Here is an 18819-nt window from a genome sequence, read left to right as displayed (position 1 = left end):
GCAACCCCATGGAAAGTACGCGGCAGCCTATCTCGATGACTTCATCATATATAGCCCCGACTGGGAGACGCACGTGGAGAAGGTGGAAGAGGTCCTGGACACCCTGAGGAAGGCAGGGCTGACTGCCAATCCCTCCAAATGTTCGATCGGGTTAGCTGAGGCCAAGTACCTTGGGTATATAGTGGGGAGGGGCGTGGTGAAGCCCCAGCTCAACAAGTTAGAAGCTATACAGAAGTGGCCCCGACCACTCTGGAAGAAACAGGTCAGAGCATTCCTGGGACTAGTGGGGTACTATAGGTGGTTCATTTCCCACTTCGCCCCCAGAGCATGCCCATTAACGGACCTAACAAAAGCTCGGGGCCCTGACATAGTAAAATGGTCTGCTGCAGCCGAAGGCACTTTTGTGGATCTGAGCACGGCCCTCTGCACAGACCCCGTACTAGTAGCCCCAGACTGGGGGAAGGAGTTTATCCTACAAACCAACACCTCTGAAGTAGGTCTGGGAGTGGTGCTTTCCCAAATGGTTGGAGATGATGAACACCCCGTCCTCTTCCTCAGTAGGAAGCTCCTACCTAGGGAACGGAAATACACCTTGGTGGAAAAGGAATGCCTGGCTGTGAAATGGGCCATAGAAAGCCTCCGCTACTATCTACTTGGATGGAGGTTTACCCTTGTCACGGACCATGCCCCTTTGCAGTGGATGCACCAAAACAAGGACAAAAACGCGAGAGTAACAAGATGGTTCCTGTCGCTTCAACCCTTCCACTTCACAGTATGACATAGGTCTGGAACCCAACATGGCAATGTGGATGGCCTGCGAGAGTGCACTGCTTTCCGACCCAAGTAGCCCAACCCCATAATGTTGAGCGGGGGGGGGGGATATTTGGCAAACCCAGGACAAACAGCTACAAAGGGGGGGTAATAATCAGTCCCAGGGGGTTAAAAAGGCCTCTCCCAAGCCACTGAGGAGAGAGAACCATGGGGAAATAAGGTTCAGCTGGGCAAGGGGTTACCAGGGAACTAATTAGGTTCAGCTGCCTCCAACTGCTTGGGACCTTTTTAAACCCTCCCCGGCGTGGGGGGGGGGGGGGAGAGTGACAGAACCAGGGAAGCTGCCAGTAAGCTAAGAGCAGCAAGGCTCTGAACCCTTCCTGCAAGGAAGGCCGCACTCTGTCCCCAGAAGGGAAGATAAACAAGCACAAGGGCCTGACTGAGGGAAGGAATAGCCAGACCCTGTGCTACCTACAAGGATTTGCTTCGCCCAAGCCTGTGTCTCCAAGGCTAAAAAGGACTGAGCCTGCTGAGGAGAAGAAGGTACTTTGCCACACTAAGGAAGGAGAGAGAGTTAGACAACATAAGAATCTGTTATGGGACAGCAAAAGAAGAAATAAGCAAACTTCTGAAAGAGCTGTCTCATAAGGTAGCTGAATGCAAAGCTTTGGCATCAGAGTGTAAAAGAACCAAGGAGGAATCTGATGGACAACTAAAGCAATTGGAAAATATTTTAGAAGACATGAAAGCAAAATATGAAGAAAATTCTGCAGACGTAGGCAAGCTAAGGAATCAGATCAAACAAAATTAGTTGTTAGTTATGGAATTTAAGAGAAATAAGGGAAGGCAGGTGGAGGAAAACAAAAGATTGCAGAAGGAGCTCGGTATGTTACAGATGGAGCGAGAGAAGAATGGGAGAAATTTCTTGGAGGTACAAGGGCAGCTAAAAGAAATAGCAGTAAAGTTAGTCCTCTCTGTACCTGCTGAGAAATATAAAAATATGAAGACTGTATTATCAATTGAAGTGAATGAGAAAGCAAAGAAGTAAGTAGAGGTGGAAAGAGAATATGAAAAAGTGCAGGCAGAGTTTCGGCTCTTAAAGAGGGAATTTGAGAGTCAGAAAGCTAAATTTGCTCAGCACATGAGGCCAGAGGAACATGAACAAATGAGGGGTAGATTTGAGTAAAGATCTGAAGAACTGGAAAAAGCAATTTCTGAATCATTGTTGAAGAATCAGACATTGCAGAAGGACATGGAAAGGGTTCACATGGACAACAAGCTGTTTAAGCAGCAAATACACACTCTAACTCCTGAGATTAAAAGCCAATATGTGTCTTTAAAACTGAATGAAGAGATGAAAAAAAAAAAAAAACAAGTGAACTGACTATTGGGGATCTGAAAAAAAAAAAACTTGTGGCAGTAACGCAAAAGTACAATGAAAACAAAGCAGAAGCTGAGAAGTTGCTGATGAAAAGACCAGTTGAAGTGAGAATGTAAGTCACTTCTAGGCTATGCACCTGTCTCCAGATAAGCCACAAAAAATAAGTGGCAGCCTTGAAATCCAACACTGTGGCACTTAAAAGGCAGCTTGCTGAGATTCATCAAAAATATGATGCTGAACAAGCAAAAGTCTCCAAACTAGTGTCTGAAAACACAACTCTGAGGGACACTCTGAATGATCAGTATGTACCTGCTATAATACATGAGGAGATTAAAACAGTCTTGAACAGCACCTTAGAAAAGGCTAACAGAGAGTTGTCAGATCTGAAGAAAGAAACTGAAGATATAAAGCAAAAATTTATGAGAGTAAATGAAGAGAACTGAACTTTGGAAAAGAGGCTGCGACTCTTGCAGAACCACATACAAACACAGTATGTAAGTCTAAAAGATCATGAGGGTAAGGCATACAAGAGTTACAGGGCAGTAACACTGAGACATTGGCTAAATATGAGAGATGCCAAGAGGAAATCTTACCATGCAGAAATTGAAGCCCAGAAGAACAAACTTGATACAATTCAAGAATGTATCAAGTCCAAATATGTCCCAGTTGGCTGCTTTAAAGAGAAAGAGAAAAACTTTGAAGCCACGTAAAAGAACTAAAAAAACCCACCAGTTGGTAGAACAGACACAGAGATACAGAGAATGTGAGAAGACACAGAAATACAAACAGGATAATAAAAAGTTAAATAATGGGGTTTTGTCTATCCAAAATGACTTGCAAGAAAATTACCTTCTTGCTGAGAAATCACATGAAATGGAAAGAATGTTCAGCAGCAAAATGGAAGAACTCATGACCAATTGAGAGAATTACTGCAAAAACAAACAGAGATAAAACATGAAAAAGACAAACTGTAGGAAGAAAATGCTAAACAGATTTCTGAGGCCCTTGCTGTGCAAACTCGCATGCAGGGTCACTATGTTCCAGCTTTCACATATTGACTCTTGTTATAATTTTGTCTTGTTATAATGAAAGTGCTGCTCTTATTTAATATTTTCATTAATGACCTTGGCACAAAAAGTAGGATGCGAGCTAATGAAATCTGCTGATGACACAAAGTTGGGAGGCACCGTCAGTACAGAGGAGGATCAGACCATTGAAGAAATGGGTGACATTGAGAACTGAAGTAATAGAAATGGGATGAAATTTAATTGTACAAACTGCAAGATCATGCACTTAGGGACTAACAACAACAATTTTGGCTATAAGCTGCAGGCTGATCAATTGGAAACATCAGTGGAGGAGAAAGACCTGTATGTGTATTAGTCAATCACAGGATGACTATGAACCACCATTGTAATGCAGCCATGAAAAAGGCAAATGCCATCCTAGTAGAGATAGAGATATACTGGTGCCATTGTACAAGGCATAGGTAAACCCTCATCTGGAAACCGTGTACAATTCTGGTCACCCATGTTCAAGAAAGAAGAATTCAAAGTGGAACAGGTACAGAAAAAAGCTAGTGGGATGATGAAGGGATTGGAGGACTGATCTTACTAGAGAAAAGCTTGGCTTGTTTAGCCTAGAAAAATGAAGGCTTGAGAGGGGATCCAATTGCTCTCTATAAATACATCAGGGAAAAACACCAGGATGGCAGAAGAGCTATTTCAGCTAAAGGACAATGTTGGCACAAGAATCAATGGGCAGCAACTGGTAATAAATAAATTTAGTCTGGAAATTAGAGGAAGGTTTCTAACCATCAGAGGACCTGGAACAGCCTCCCAATGGGATGAATGGGGCCTACCAGAGTAACTAGTTTTCAGATGAAGCTTGATAAGTTTATGAATGGGATGATACAAAGGGGTTACCTGTGATATCACGGATTGGACTCAATAACCTGGGAGTTCCCTTTCTGTCCTATGTTCTTAACAGCCTTCTACTACCAGAAATCTCCTCCCCACATAGGTACATATAGGCCATGATCAAGTCATTTCTTAGGATGCTTTTGTTAAGATAAATAGATTGAACTTCTTCCTTTCTTTTAACATCCTGTTGAAATTTTGACAAATGACCACAGTATTACAGCAATAGCCACACTAACAGTCTCATAAACAGTGGTAATAACAAATCACTACTTAATATTCCACATATAATACAGCTAAGGATCTCATTTGCTTTCTTAGTCACTGCATCACACTTCAAACTCCTTTTCATTTCATTTTCACATGACCTGTAAATGTTTCGCTGAGACTGTGATTTCCAAAATGAAGTCACCCATTCTGTATATATGATCTATATTCTTGGCTCCCAGATGTATGACCTTCCATTTAGACAGTTTAAAATGTATATTGTTCAAGTGAGTCCAGTTTACCCTGTAATCTAGACCTGCCATCCTTATTTATCACTCCATCAATTTTGTGTCACTTACAAACTTTAGCAGCAATTATTTTTTTCCTCAATCATTGCTAATGGTATTGAAAAGTATTGGACTGAGAACAGATCCCTTTAAGAAGCCACTTGAAACACCTCCATTGGATGATAATTGATTATCCTAAATATGGGAAATTAACAAGTTTTAATCCATTTAAAATGTTCTGAATTGGTTTTGCTTACTGCTATTTTTTAATCAGACTTCTGGGATTAAGTCAAATCCTTGCATTTAACTATGTTATTTCAACCAAACTTGTAACCTCTTAAAAAATCCAGTTTGTTTGACAAGACCTATTTTTCCATAAAACCATGCTGGATGGTACTAACTTTGTTACCCTCATTTAATTCTTCATTTATTGCATCCCATATCTGACTTTCCATATCTTTGCCTGGGGCTGATGTCAGACTACAGCCTATAGCACTCTGGGCCATCCCATTTACCCTTTTTAAATATTGGAAGAGCATTAGGTTTTCTCCAGTGATCTGGGACTTCCTCAATATTCCAAGATTTGCAGAATATTAACATAAATAGCTCAGAGATCCTCAGCCAATTCTTTTAAAATTCTTGGATGCACATTATCCAGTCCTGCAAGATTTGAAAATGTTTAGATTTAGCAGTTCTTGTCTGATATCCTTCCAAATTACTGTTGTTATAGAACATATATAATTTCTCCTGTAAGATGCGACTAAATCAGCCAGCTTCTTTCCAAGTACACAAACATAATAGTTATTGAACACTTCTCCTTTTTCTGCATCATAATTAACAATTTTACCATTGTTATCTAGTAATGATCCTATACCATTGCTGGAATTCCTTCTGTTAAAAACAATGTTTAAAAAAATCCTTCTTGTTGTACTTAATTCAACCAGCCATACATATTTGATTGAAAACTTCAATTTATCAGTTGTTTGCATTTCATGACTACTACTTTATATCATTGCTATCGCATTCCACTTTTCCATTTTCACTTCCTTTCTTTACCAGAATATCTGTTTTTAAAAACTGATCCAGCCTTCCTTTTTGTGATTTTGGAATTGTTGATTTTTGGACATCTATTAAAGTTTCCTTAAACATCTCCCAATTGTCATTCACACTGGCTTGTTACAACGTTTTCTCCTAATCAATTTGGCTTATAATTGTTTTTTCTTTCTTTAATTTTCCTCCCTATTTTCCACTGGAAAAATATCAGAAAGTAAAAAAATGGCCAAAGTGAGAGAAAATCCATTTTTGCATGATATTTAACTGTTTTGTAACTGTCAAAAGGTGAAAATCAATCAGAAAGTGGTGTGAAATCCACAATTTCCAGGCAAAATGTGAGGAGAATTTTTATTTTGAGTTTTAAAAAAATCAGATAATTAAAAGTTTTCATCATATGATTTTTTCCCCCATCTAAAAAGGTTATTAGAAATTTGTCAATCACCTCTAATTTTAATTCTATTTTATTAAGGGTCTTAGAAAATTAATATTACATCTGACTTCATTAACTGAAGTAAGAAGGATATGGACACTTTACACAGAGGAGTTTTCTACAAAATATTAGTCATTGTAATTAAGTAGGTAGAAAAAAGCAACAACCCCAAAACAAAAATAAGTTTAAAAAGGTCTGGAAAAAAATTCCCTTCCTCTTCTCAACTGCTCAGCGTTCACTGTCTTGGTTCTTGTGAAATCATCAATACGTTAGTTTTCTAGAAACCACATAATCTTCTAGCAATGACAGGACTGAAACTTTTAATATAAACTAACAAGCAGAAGAATACAACTCAAACAGTTTCAGACCTACTTTCTACATGATAAAGAAGGTAAAAATGGCACAACTCCATGTTTTCCTCTTGCAGATCACCATTAATAGGATGTTCTGTCCCTCTGATACAATAATTACAGCTGTGGCAAGGGCAGAGTTCAGGAAGATGGCGAGACAGTTTGCAGGGGGCTGAGGCCAAGAACAAAAGAACTTTCTCTGCCTTTTAGGGCTCTTTCACTCTCCTATGGGCCCTCCTGTTCCCCAAGAGGGCAACCCTTTCCTCCTCATTACACAGCTATGAGGTGAGTCGTGAACTCTGTGGTGCTGCATGGCAGAGAATGCCTAGTCGTCACTAAAGAGAAGGGCTCCCTAGTGGGCAATCACACTCCCGTCTCTGCTGGAGGAGGTGCCACTTCTCTAGTGCTGGTATTTGCTATCTGCACCTCATTGCAGTGTCTTCCATTGCCTCTCATCTGGTAGAGAACAGCCTTTTCCCCGCCAGCAGGCCCAATGCTACTGTGTTACTGCACTGTATGGCAGCTCCAGGCTGAATTAGTTCCACTGTCAGAACCTCTGTAGACTTCTACAACAAAGAGATGGCAGATAACAATACCTAGCTCTTATGTAGCACTTTTCATCAGTAGATCTCAATGCACTTAACAAAGAGGTCAGTATCAGAAAAGGAAATACTTGCACCTTCCACCTCCATGAAACAGCGTCACTCAATGCAGTAATGTCTTCTTTCCTTTGAGTGCCAGCCTTTCTTTTCCATAGAAGATCTAGTCTTCATTTATCAATCTCCCCCTCAGGGGCAATATTCCTCTCTCAGTTGCTTTGTCTCTCCCCTGTCTCCAGAGCTCCATCTTTCTCTCATGCCATTTCTCCCACTACTTGAATCTTAAAACACCTGTAATAGTGCCGCTGTTTGTGTTCCGGAGCATAATCTTCTGATTTTCTGAGGCAGAATGGGAAATGGGAACCCAGACTAGTGTGAAACAGAAACATATTTATTTTTCCAAGCATTTCAGTGGATGTTTTCATATATTTGTTTTGCCAAGCTCTAATCAGGTATTTGCATCATCTCCTTCCCCACCGTTAAACTCAAGACTCAGCAGCAGAGCATCTCTCATTTACACCACGTGAGACACAACGCTCTGAACCCTTTTCTTCTGCCCACTTGCCCTGCACTGATAAATGTATGGTAATCTCTTATCAAAATATAGTGTTTATCTGGACAGACACCACAGAAGCACAGAGCTTTCTGTATAGCAGTGGAAAACCTTATTCATAGGTCATTATCATTAAGGGTGCCTTTACACCTAGGGCAATGTGCAGTATGCAGATGCTGAACATCCATCCAGCATGGCTATAAATAGCAGTGTAGACAGCAAGACACATCTTAGGCAGGTAGAGCACAGTACAGTACATATCTGAACCCCCAGAAAATATATGTTCACAGTGCCTACACCGCTATTTTTAGCAGTGTAGTGCTTCTCCCCTGCCTGAGTCTTTCACTGCTGTCATGTACTTCTGTATCACATAAGGCCTGGCTACAGAGCTTGCTCATACACACGAGATGTGTTCAGCATTAGATTGTTTAATGTTCTCTCACGTATGGTTGAGGGTCATTTAAATAAGGCATTTGAAACACAAGGCCACCTAGTTGCAGAATTGTATCATACACTTTAGCATTTCATTTCACCTCCCCCTTTCAGTTCTACATTCCTATAATCACACTATCTTTGAGAAACAGTACAGATCAGTCTGTTAACCCTCTCTGAAATATACTGGTTTTATAATTATATGATCCCAACATGTAACAACTTGGCCATCTGGCTGTCATTAGTTGCAGAGACTGGCTGTTTGCAGTCCTTGAGTGTTCTTCTGAATCTGCAATCTGTATAGTTTGTTCTGTTGATTTGTTCTTTCTGAGGAACAAACTGTAGATATTGATGGTTTCTGCTGTACTCTCAATGGTTGGTCTGGGTGCTGAATTCTTTTTCTTTATGTCAGCTGGAATTGTACATTCTTTTTCTCCATCCAACATGACACAAACACAGTCACCAGGTTCTAGAACTGGCAGTTCTCCAACTGTGTGACATCTCTTGTAAAAATGTCCATAAGCTATTTCAGCCTTTTTATCCAATTTGGCTACTTTCTTCATGTCTGGCCACTTTGGGGAGAGATTTTTTTCCAAAGTTGGAACAGTCATTCTGAGTTGACTTCCCATGAGGAGTTGTGCTGGACGATATCCAGTAGCTGCTATTGGTGTTTATCTGTAACTGAGAACAAAGAATAAATCTTCCTGCTGTACAATTTTCTTGGCTGGTTGTACAGCTCTCTCAGCCTCTCCATTCACTTGACATAATGTAGGATGCTAGGAATATGATCAAAATTGTATTTCATTCAGAATAACTCAAATTCTGCTGAAGTGAACTGTGGTCCATTGTCCTTCACTAGTTGTTCTGAAATACCAAAGTGAGCAAAAGTGCACTTCAGGTTCTAGATATTGCTGCAACATGGTCTGTCTTTCAAGTACATTATTTCTATATACCTGGAAAAATTGTCCACAATAACCATGAAAAAATGTCCTCTGAATTCACATAAATCTACAGCTAGTCTTTTCCAGTGTCTTCCTAGTAGGGTCTTTGTACATTGTATGGTTCAGCATTGTCTCTTAAGTTGATTATTACTGTTTCTCCTTTCAAAATCCAATAGCATGAAATCTTCTGTTGAATTCTTCCACCTTTCACACTTTAAGCCCTTCATGGCAGTCACCTTATGGCTGAGAACATTGTTGGTCTTTGATCTCTTGACGCCATGCAGTCTGAATGCATAGCTTCTGTGTTTGTCAATTGTTTCTGTGGTAAACTGGCCCATGGAATTCAGAATATCTTCAGGGCTAGTCAGAGCTGTGTCAAGTGACTTCAGCTCTAGGAGGGGATGAAGGTGATTGAAAGTCCCTTCTGAGATGAGTGTGACATCAGCTCTCCTGAAACAATTTTTAAAGTCCATACTCTTGCTACCAATATTCACTTTCACTCTCCAGGCAGACTCTGTGTTTTCATGTGTGACAGATCCCAGAAATAATGGTAATATGAGTAAACTGCCTGACTGCTTTTGTGTGGCAAACAGCTGCAAAATGTTTATATTTCATATATTAATTACATTGTCTAACTCCGGCTAGACACGCATCTTCTCTTAGGATATGACTTTTTCCACACCTTGTGCATATAGGCTGGAATTTGTGTCTCAGCCTGGGCAGTCTCTCTTCTTGCATCAAGGGTTTTATGATAACGACTTTGAACAGTCATGATGAGCCTCTTTACTGCATCTAAACTAGTTTATTCTTTTTCAAGTTTGATTGTTGCTCTTGGTTTTGCTTTCTCCCCAGTTCAGACTGCTTTGCTATTTCAATAGCTGTGGCTAGGATTAAATCTCTCTTCTACTGTAGCTGCTGTGAAAGGTTTTTTTAATTTTTTTATTTCTTAACCCAATAACTAGCCTGTTTCTGATATTTTCATGTTTTCAAATAATAGGAAAGGTCTGGGGTTTTTGCACAGCACACAAGCTACCGCTAAGAAAGAACTCTGATAGATTCGCTTCCCTGCATCCACAGCTAATTGGTCCATTCCCCTGCAAGCCACAGCTGATATATCTGGGCCACACACACTCCAGGTCCCAGCCCTGCAGAGGGGTCCTTCAGGGAGGTGTTGATTGATAGCTATCACTGTGTCCTGGGCTTGTGCCAGCCACCCTGCTACCATGACAGGGAACAACACTGCACCCCACCTCCAGTGAGTACCCCTGCTACAGGTACTCCCTCCAGCACCTCCAAATAGACACCCTCAGCTCCCTCTCCCTCCAGTTCCATTCCATCTGGCAGTATTCTTTTTTTGGGTACCTGAAATATGGTAACCCTATTTAAAAAACATTCAACATTTCCCCTGGCTCTTGAATTCTGTGGTGGAAACATATTCTTTCATAAACCACGTGTCTCTGAGGTATAAAGTATCCATCTGTCACAGATCCACAGGACTATGGCCCCAGCTTTGGAACAGTTTCTGGGAGGAACCCCTTCAGTGTGCCAGAGCTTCTTGGAGTCCCACTCTTCCTTCAGGACAAGTCATGTGGCTTCACCCGCCTCCTTAGACTGGAGCTCTGGACTGTCACCACTCCTCTTTCACACTCTGAGCTCCATTCAGTGAGTCCCACTGAGACAGACACTTGAGGGAGTTTTGTGTAATCTAAGGGAGCAACGCACCTCCATAAGCATCTGCAGTGGCACTCAGCCAATGCTGTCAAACAGTAGGGTTTAGTAGTTGACAGGAATTAAGTATAGGAAGTCCTTGATTAGTATGGAGAAATGAAGGTTAAAGCATAGTCCATTCTGCAAAGCCAGAGCCCAGCTAAGCTGTAGTGAACCACCATTGTTCAAGCTCCGTCTCTCCCTCCATCTGACCTCCTTGATCAGAATCCCAGGTATGACCCTGACTACTTCCAGCAGCCAACACTTTTAACCCAGTTTCACACTTCTCTGGTCCTTTGTTCCTGCTGAGAGCTGGGGAATCTATGGTCATTGATTGCTAGGTTTCAATGTCCCAGTGATTGGATTTGCTATTGTCTTTTCAGAGGCTCCACTGATAGTGAGCCCAAGCCCAAGCCCCAGACAGCTGTGTACCATTCACACCTGTATCTTAGCCTGCCCTGAGAGCAAACTGTCCCTTTCCAATCACTAAGCAACAATGTAGCATATAGGGGAAACTGAGGCACAAACAGTTCTCATAAAAATATTACAAAAAATCCCCACTTTGGCTCTGCATCAAACATACCCAAAACCTTTCATATTCATCTTTATGACTACTTTCAGTAAAGTCAAAGCATTTAAAGATTTGCTGCCTGCTTCCCAATAGCATAAATTAAAGATAATGCCTCTATATCTCCAGTTTCTTTGTGGAGTTTGGTAGGAATGCAAAATCTTGCTTCCAGTCTGTCCATTGTGAAGGTTTGTCAAAGCTGAAGTTCTTTGGGGCATTGAAAAGTGGTATGGTGATGAGATCCTGCAATGTTTGTTTCTGGTTTCTTCTATATGCAACTTTTATTGCAGTTTCCCTTCTGTTTCTGTTCTTACTTTACTCCTGACACCATGTCATGTACTTCTATATCAGAAATGGAGTGGCTACAGAGTTTGTTTATTTACACCAGAGGTGTTCATCATAAGATCCTTTAATGCTCTGCCCAGAATGGCTAAGGTTTAAATAACACCATGAAGCCTATTGGCAGAGCAGTATACTACAATTTAGCATTCCATTTCCTGCAAGTCCCTGCTGCTGGAGCCTTTCACTGCAGTGTGTAGCAACACGTGCAGTGCCTGTTCTCTGCTTGTCATTGTATGTGTAGCTATAGCCTAACATTATTTCGCCTTCTCTACCTGATATTTCAGCACTGAGTCAGAGCCTAAATCATGTTGTAATAACTTAATCCCTCATATTCCAGTGCCTGAGTGCATTACAAAATAAACAAGAGATGTTCACTATGGGCCTGATTCGAATCCATTCAAGTCAATGGAGAGACTCTCACTGACATCAGCTGGAATTCAATTTGGCCAATTAGTAACAAGATGATCTATAACACCTCAATTTAAGCAATACTCCATGTCTTGCACTTGCAGGAACACTGCAGTAACACTTTGCAGTCCAATGTAAATCCTATTTTGAGATTTTAGCAGGGACTTAAGTGATGCATAGGACTTCTGCCAGGGGGGAATTAACCCTATAAATGCAGACATTCATGTTTAGGAACAAATTCCTTTCTGGGTAATATACTGTGCAACCTGACTGAGGCAGCTGAAGTAAGACAGGAAGGAAGCAGGATCCTGTGCATTCTGCAGTGCAATGGGACCCAATTCTATTGCTACTACTTAGCTACAGAGTGTCTCTTATTTTCACTAACTGCAGACAATTCTAAAGTTAGTGCCAACTGAATTAGTTGAGGCTTTGGACTTAATTGTGGAACTCCTTCTTTCCTGGGGTACACCTAAGACTGAAATTATTGCATACAAATATTTTCAGACTATCAGTTGTGCACATTTTGGTAGCTGTGCATGCTCACAAGTCAATAAAATATATTACAGAAATATTAAGGTGGATCATAGAGTTCAGGGACCACTGTATCATCTAGTCTGATTTCCTGTATATCACAGGCCACCAGCACCATCCAGCACCCAAACACTAAATCTGACAACTGAAATTAGACCAAAGTATTACAGTCCCTAGGAGACTGGACAAAGCCAGGAGTTACAGAGTTGAGATTCCTAATGCCATCTGGCATAGTGTCTTTGCTGTTCTGTATCACAAGTTATTTTGGGACCATTTCAGACAATATAAGAACACAAGAACAGTCATACTGGGTCAGACCAAAGGTCCATCTAGCCCAGTATCCTGTCTTCTGACAGTGGCCAATGCCAGGTGCCCCAGAGGGAATGAATAGAAGAGGTAATCATCAAGTGATCCATCCCCTGTTGCCCATTCCCAGCTTCTGGCAAACAGAGGCTAGGGACACCATCCCTGCCCATCCTGAGGTCCCCAAAACTATTTCTCTGGGTGGTAATATGGGTTGAAGTGTCTAAGGGGACTGTCTGTGGCTCCAAGTTAAGCTAGTATAGTGATCCAAGATCATACATTTGTTGGTAGTTTGGTTAAATCTTATTATAGATACCACTGGTTTGGGATTGTCTGACCAGTTTTTTGACAGTCTGACCTGAGAGGAGTCTGACAACTTGATCCTGTGCAACTCCAGCAATGCCTCCTCTACTCCCACAGCCTCTTCAATCCAGTTCACTTTTTGTCTCTAGCCCCATATTACCAATTTGCTGTCTCAGGCAAAATCATGCAAATTCTCCTTTGCTTCCCCCGTTTCAAACCATGAACTGATCTTCTGCCCTACCCAGCCATTTGACTATCTTCCTTCCCCCAGACAAGACAATTCATCCTCTGCCTTTCCACATCTCCTCTCACTTTCCATAGAAATGGTCATGCACAAGAGCAGCAACACTTGGGATTATGATTCTCCCCTCCAGGCCCTTTCCCCAACTTCCATGTTGTTCTGATGCCTTCCCCATGTGATAATCTGCCACACCCTCACCAAGGTCAACAAGGAATCCTACTATGAGGCATGAGGCAATTAGGAGAAGTGGCAACCACCGTGAAGGTGCAGCTTTCCTCACACAAATCCATCTGCAAATCCTTTGAGCCACCTCTTTCCTGCCTGGAAACTCTCTGAAAGAGGGAAATATATATACCCTCTTGGCATATTAGACAGATCCTTACAATTCTTTTGCCTACAGCTAACCCCAGGGATACATGCCCAGAATATTTCAGCCACTGGGTTGTGTGTGGTGTATACAGTGTTCAGTGATTGAGCCACATGTTCAGATGCAAAGTATTTGTGTCTGCACATGAATGGTTTTCCATATATATGGTGAGACATGGACTATCTGGTTTTTGGAGGTCTATATATATATATATATATATATGGAGATATACTTATCTCCTAGAACTGGAAGGGACCCTGAAAGGTCATTGAGTCCAGCCCCCTGCCTTCACTAGCAGGACCAAGTACTGATTTTGCCCCAGATTCTTAAGTGGCCCCCTCAAGGATTGAACTCACAACACTGAGTTTAGCAGGCCAATGCTCAAACCACTGAGCTATTCCTCCCCAGTGGCTGAAATGTTCTGGGCAGGCTTTCCCAAGGTTACTTGTAGGCAAAGGAATTTTAAGGACCTGTTTAATGTGCCAAGGGGATCCTGCACCAAATTGTCTTCTTGAAAACTGCCCTAGCATATCATATACCTTTTGACCAATAAAAAACTGTTATCCCATAGTTGCTAATAAAATATAATACAGAAATTTATAGTGTGTTAATTTCCCATTAAAATTATATGTCAACTCATAATTTACCATAATATTCTGATATCAATCCAGTCCTTAAACTTTACAGAAAGAGCAATTAAGCCTGTGAGTTAACCTTTCTTATGTAATTAATTTTCAAATCCAAAGATGTGGGCTCCAAATACCTCTTTTCTAGCTAGAACAGTCTGGGTATATAGGGATCAATCAGGGACCCAATAATATTGAAAATAAAATTTAGTGAAAATATTTGGAAATCAATGTATACTTACTTAGTGGCATCTTGTTTATTTCCTGAAAGAGAAAATTCAATACCAATTGTTAAATTCATGTGTGAAAATGTATTTAAGCGATAAGAAGATTTGTTAATGTATTACAGGAAGAGTGGCCATACTACATACATCTTAATATGCTTCTTTTTTTTTAATTTGGAGGTTAGAGGCCTGCATAAATCTCAAACATGCTTGACTTAATTCAGCCCCCTCGCTGTATGCATTGTGATACCATCTTTAGTTACATGATCTCATACTATTTATTTTCTACAGAACCCTTGCCTCATTCAGTGCACAGGATGGACCATGCTCTGACTATGAAGTAGGCTCGTGTAGTGAAGAAAGCTGTTGTCTACAGGTCCCCACCTCATTTGTCGCAGAAGTTGGAGGATGTGTAGTGAATGAGGCGGGATTTCAGGAAAATAAAGGAGGGGCTCATGATTAGGGCAGCTGATTGCTGTGCAGGGGAACTGAATTCTACCCCTGTCTCTGCCACAGAGTTCCTGTTTTATGCTGGGCAAACTTTTCACAGTGAACTAACCAACTGGTCTGGTTTTCTGCTTAGTAGGCTGCATCTATTTTCAGGGCTGCTAACAAGGCTTCCTTCAGGCATTTGGCTCCCCTCAGCTTCACCTGAACCTGTAGATTGGAATCATTCAACCCATCTTGGTGGTTGGAAAACCTTGAGTTTAGACGCCTCTGATATTAGAAAGTTTATTGAAAGTTAGAAGACTGATGATCCAGTAAGGGTCATAATGACCTGTGTGTTTTGCAGAAATTAGTTATTAAAGATTAGCTAATAGAGTGTATTTTGGAGCAGTCCTCTGAAGCCATCTTGAGAGACATTTTTCCTGACACCCTTTCTCCCCGTTGGGTAGCAACTGGACACTGCAAACTTGCTGTTAATTATTCAATACTGTTCCAGATGTTAGGTAAATATCTGGGATGTTCTAAACCTATTGATTATGTCTGTGTGTGCTTAAATCTAAGAAACTGCAGTTTTAGATAGAGCATATATAAAGGCTGGTTCTTTGCGGACTGATTAGTGTAGACCCAGATCACACACTTCCCTACAGAGCCCCCTAGGAATAACTCCTGACAATTTAAAGCGATAGCCTATCATTTTAATACAGTTTTCAATACACCATAATTATGCAGTATTTTCTCCTAAGTTAATTCTCAGAAATGACTGGATCATTTTTACTTAAACTTTCTAAAAATAGTTTAACCAGAAGCAGAGACCAAGTAGGAAAATTTCAGCCCAAACAGTGAAAGTTTGGCAAAGATACAAGCCACTGAAAAGAAAAAGAAAAAGAAAAAAATACAGGGCTTTGTACAGGAAAGTTAGGCAATGTTAATTAAAGTGCCATTGCCAGCTCTTCCTGTACTTAGAACTAAGAAGGTTCATTGTAAAATTTGTTCCATTAAACAAATTCTCACGTGATAAGGAGATGTGAAGCTTTAAATCAACACTGACTGTAGGTTAGGGTATAAACTTTTCCCTAACAGCTTATACAGTTGAGAAGCAAGGTGGGTGACTGATATCTGACCTGTCAGTCCTAATCCTCAAAGGAAACATGCCCAACATTTTCAAAAAATGTGTCAGGGAGCTCAAATTCAAAACATTGCTCGATGCTAAAAATCATGAACAGAATAGAGACACTGGATTTTTGGCTTATTGCAACAATCTATAACCCACTAACAACGCTCCCCCCCACCCCGCCACCTCCAGCTGCTTTTCCCACCCATCCTTTCCTTTCCCCCTTGTATTTAGCAGTGACTTTCCTAGAACTGAAGGAGAGCTCTCTGTAAGCTCGAACGCTTCACTCTCTCACCAACAGAAGTTGATCCAATAAAAGACATTACCTCACTCACAATCTCTTGTCAATATCCTGGGTCTGTCATGGCTACATAGCTAATACAGTTGTCACACAACACTACAGGACCATTAAATTGGGATTTTCAAAGGGGACTAACTGAAAATCTGTGGAACTAGGGTGCCCAGCTCTCTTAGCCTCATTTGAAAAACAGGATGATTCTGTAGTTAAACATTAAACCCTGCCACGCAGCATTTCTGGATGATAAGAGTGCAGTGCAGGTGGAATTATAAAGCTCGGTTCACTCCGTTTCACTCTGCAGCTTCTGGGACTCCCAAGGGCTGCACTTCCAGCTGACCCAGAAGCCCTGGGTCTCCAGCCCCAGATCAGCCCACATGGCTGGCTGTCCCAGAGTTGCAGATCCAGGGAGCATGTCCCAGAACCTCCAGACTCCCAAAACTACAGCAATGAGCCTGGAAAACTTGAGAGCCCCCTGTATTTCCAGGCTCCTGCTGCAGAGTTGGGAGCCTAGACTCAGAGAGCCCTAGAGTTTCTGCTATTTACAGAGCAGCTCAATCTTTAAATATTAACTTTTCCTCTTAAATGTAAGGGCAACATGTCAGAACACAGAACAGCACCAAATAGGAGGGCAAGAGCTATCACAGTGATGCCATCAGCTGAACAGAGAGAGAGCCTTCTCACAGTAAAGCCAATTGCCCTACAAATAACCATGATTCCACCAACATACTGTAGGTACCAGCAGGGAATAATGGGATAAAAACCAACTGAAGAACATAGGAATATAAAATATTTTTTTACAATAATATTTTTCATGAAAATATTGATTTAGTTGAAACAACTCTTTTGTTTAAATTTAGCTTTGATCAAAAAGACCCAACTTGTTCTGTTACTGGGCAGGAATACGGTGATGCAAACTATGAGACAAGACACTAATGTATTAATAATAGTGTATTATAATCCCAAGTACCAAATACTGAAAGACATCCCCTAATCAGTGACCATCTATAATTCCACAAGTGCAGACACAGACAATGGAGCTTCAGATGCACCCAGTGTGCCTCTGGACAGGATAGACAGAAACTAGATAAACAGAAGAGGAAAACTGAGAGGAAAACGCTACTGAAAATACATCATAACAGCTCCTGCTAGTCTCAAATAGAGCAGAAACAGATTAACAATATGAAGAGTATCGCTAATATTGAGACTCACATTTGTCTGGAATTTCAGTCTGACTCTTGGCCTTATAGAATCTCCTTGAGTGTAACAGACCCAAGCAAATCTCTGTATTCTGTCTGATTCTTTCTCTTAGAAAATGGTTTTCAGTTTTATTGCAGTATTTGGTTGATGAATAACTATGGGCTGGATGATGAATTGTGATGCAAAGGTGCCCAAAGGCTTAAGGTTTGTAAGTCTCCCCTTCCACATATGCTCCTGCAAACTGTTCTGAACTTTGGATCCGGATGTGGAGGCTTAAGATGCTGCTGTGCACCTGCTATTCCTGTCTGAGCAGGTGAGCAGGAAGTGGGCAGCCCTTTGACACTGACAAGCACACCTGAGCCAATAACAAGATTAGGGTAGTACTTTGCTATTGGTAAAAGACCAATCACCAGTTATTAGTGCTCTGTTCATGGCATACACACAGAGAGGTTAGATAAACATAAAATATTCTTATCATAAAGTTGCAACCTAACACTGCTTATTCCTTAGAAGCCAGAACCCTAGCAGACAAGAACCCCAAAACAGAGGGGGAAAGAGCAGGCTGATCCCTAAAACAGAGAGGCAGAATTCACCCTACCTTGCCCTAGGCTGGCTCTCCGTCAGCTGACTGCTGAAAGACCCAGATTGCACATCTTTCTGCAGCACCACCTGGATGCAAGCAGGACCAGGAAACCCCTTTCAAACTGAAAGTGGTAGCTTGTAATTTAAACATTTTCTACACCTGACAATTAGTCCCTGGAGAAAGTGCGGCAGGGATGCTATTGTTCCTGTGACACATGATTTCTTCCATGCCATGCCTGTAAATTGTAAAGAAAGATTTAAAAATGCAAAGTACGCTTAACCTCCCCCGCACAAGTGATGGGTTTAAAAAAAAAAAAGAAATAAAAAAGACAAAAGCCACAGCCATAGTGAACAGGACATGGGGATAAGAAAGCTGTCTTGAGTTTTAAGGGTATATTGATAACTGACTGAAATCTTTTTCAGTGGAACAGTTTTGTAGGCAGCCATTCTTTGTTAGTTGTTATGCTTTAGTTTGTCATTCAGAAACACTTTCCCACACTTTGAGGTAATATCTCCCCCATCCAATGGACTATCAGAAATAATACATAAATAAGATTAACAAAAACATTGTGGGGTAACATACTTGGAGATACATTGTAGCAGAGCCTGTAAAGCAACAATTACAAATGTGTTTATTATTA

General features: G+C 41.1%; 1 protein-coding gene across 4 annotated transcripts in view; it reads right to left on the bottom strand.

Annotated features, from left to right (window-relative positions):
• LOC128826379 (butyrophilin subfamily 3 member A3-like) overlaps positions 1 to 17877 on the bottom strand; it is a 97649-nt gene extending 79772 nt beyond the window's left edge. For all 4 annotated transcript variants that reach the window (XM_054009632.1, XM_054009629.1, XM_054009630.1 and 1 more), the window contains exons 1-2: positions 17609 to 17877; positions 14562 to 14583 (exon numbers count right to left, since the gene is read on the bottom strand). Coding sequence is in view for 3 of the 4 variants with exons in the window: in XM_054009629.1 (XP_053865604.1) it covers positions 14562 to 14571 (10 nt within the window). In the remaining variant the exon portion in view is untranslated. The remainder of the gene's footprint in view (positions 1 to 14561; positions 14584 to 17608) is intronic.
• Positions 17878 to 18819: the final 942 nt, after the last annotated feature.

The sequence above is a fragment of the Malaclemys terrapin genome, chromosome 20, assembly GCF_027887155.1.
Source record: "Malaclemys terrapin pileata isolate rMalTer1 chromosome 20, rMalTer1.hap1, whole genome shotgun sequence".
In the NCBI taxonomy this organism is placed as follows: Eukaryota; Metazoa; Chordata; order Testudines; family Emydidae; genus Malaclemys; species Malaclemys terrapin.
This window is presented reverse-complemented; position numbering and strand designations above follow the sequence as displayed.